Consider the following 1561-nt stretch of genomic DNA (forward strand, 5'->3'; position numbering starts at 1 on the left):
CTTCCTTAGGGCCTGATAGAAAAACATAATTTTTCTACTGTAGACCACCTGATCTCTCTGTCCTTAAGCTGGCGGCTGATGAATCCAATAGGGTGTTCCCTGACTTCCTCATCTAGCTCTGATAGAACTGCACCTATCCCAGTGTCAGAGGCATCTGACCGCACAATAAAATATTTCTGATAGTCAGGGGCCCTGAAAACAAGTGCCTGTCACAAGGAGTCCTTTAAGCCTTGAAAGGCCTTCTCACACTCCTCAGACCAAGAGACCTTCTTGGGTTTCTTTGTAGTAGTGAGGGCAGTCAGGGTGGCAGCTATTGTACCATAGTCTGCTATGAAATTCCTGTAGTACCCAGTGAGGCCCAAAAAAGCTCTCACTTGGGTTTGTTTTTTGGGGGTAGACCAGTCCTGTACTGCTTGTACTTTACGGGGAAGTTGCTGAATTCTACCTCCAACAACCTCGTGCCCAAGGTAGATCACTGAACCCTGACCAATTTGACACTTGCTGGCTTTTATGGTCAGGTGGGCCTTCTGTAGAGCCTGCAACACAATCCCAAGGTGTTTGACACAGTCCATCCAAGTGGTACTGAAGACTGCTATATCATCCCATATGCAATGCATAATTCATCCAACCCATTCAGATTATGGTTCACCAACCTCATAAAAGTGGAAGGTGCATTCTTCAATCCAAATGGCATTACCAATAACTGGTAAAGCCCTTCTGGAGTTGAAAATGCTGTCTTCTCCTTAGCATTCTGTCAGGGTTATTTGCCAATACCCTGCAGTGAGATCAAATGTGCTGAGACACTTGGCATCACCCAGCGTGTCTACCAATTTTTCTGTCCTTGGTAGGAGGTGAGCATCTGTCTTGATGACAGCATTGAGAACTCTGTACTCCACACAGCTGAGAGGTGCCTGCCTTTGTCACCAGAACCGGAGGACTGGACCATGGACTACTGGAGGGTTCAATCACCTCTAGCCTCAACATTGTGTGGACCTCAGACTTGATGTGGGTCATTACTTTGTCTGACATCCTGTAGCTCCTACCTTTGGTACGCACACCATTTGCAGTGTTAATGTCATGTTTGCACTAAGGTGTCAAAACTGGAGTGGGTGAAATCAAGGGGTAGAATTGCTTCATGGAAGTTCTTGCCTCACCTTGCTGCTGAGGAGACAGCTGAGGGGCCAATTTGACACCTTATATGGAGCCATCTGAAGGACTACCTTGAAACAGGTCAGGGAGGGGTTCAGATTCCTTTTCCTCTTTGACTGATGCCAAGAGCAGAGCAGCCATTTCAACCCTAGGGATGAATGCCTTCAGTCTATTTACATGGAACACCTTTGGGGATTGACCAGGCCTTCCAAAGTCCACTAAATAGTTTACTTCACCAGGTTGTTTGACAACTCTATAAGGGCCTGTCCGGTTATCCTGTAGGGTGGCTCTAGGCCTTATGGGATTCATGATTAGGACTTATTGGCCTGGGGGAAAGTGTACAAGTGAAGTTTTCTGGTCATACCAATGTGTGATCAATGCCTGATCAGCCCTCTGCTTGTCACTGGCCGGA

General features: G+C 47.0%; 1 protein-coding gene across 1 annotated transcript; it reads right to left on the bottom strand.

The window, feature by feature from the left end:
* Positions 1-209: 209 nt before the first annotated feature.
* Positions 210-617, bottom strand: LOC138567903 (uncharacterized). Its single transcript, XM_069646403.1, has one exon. It carries the CDS (start codon positions 615-617, stop codon positions 210-212), a length of 408 nt encoding a protein of 135 aa, XP_069502504.1.
* Between the last annotated feature and the right edge of the window lie 944 nt (positions 618-1561).

This window comes from Ambystoma mexicanum, chromosome 2p (assembly GCF_040938575.1).
Source record: "Ambystoma mexicanum isolate Mex_15411 chromosome 2p, UKY_AmexF1_1, whole genome shotgun sequence".
Taxonomy (NCBI): Eukaryota; Metazoa; Chordata; class Amphibia; order Caudata; family Ambystomatidae; genus Ambystoma; species Ambystoma mexicanum.

Bases quoted from the DNA above. Each gene is read 5' to 3' on its own strand.
- LOC138567903 (XM_069646403.1), bottom strand. From the start codon at position 617: ATGCATTGCATATGGGATGATATAGCAGTCTTCAGTACCACTTGGATG.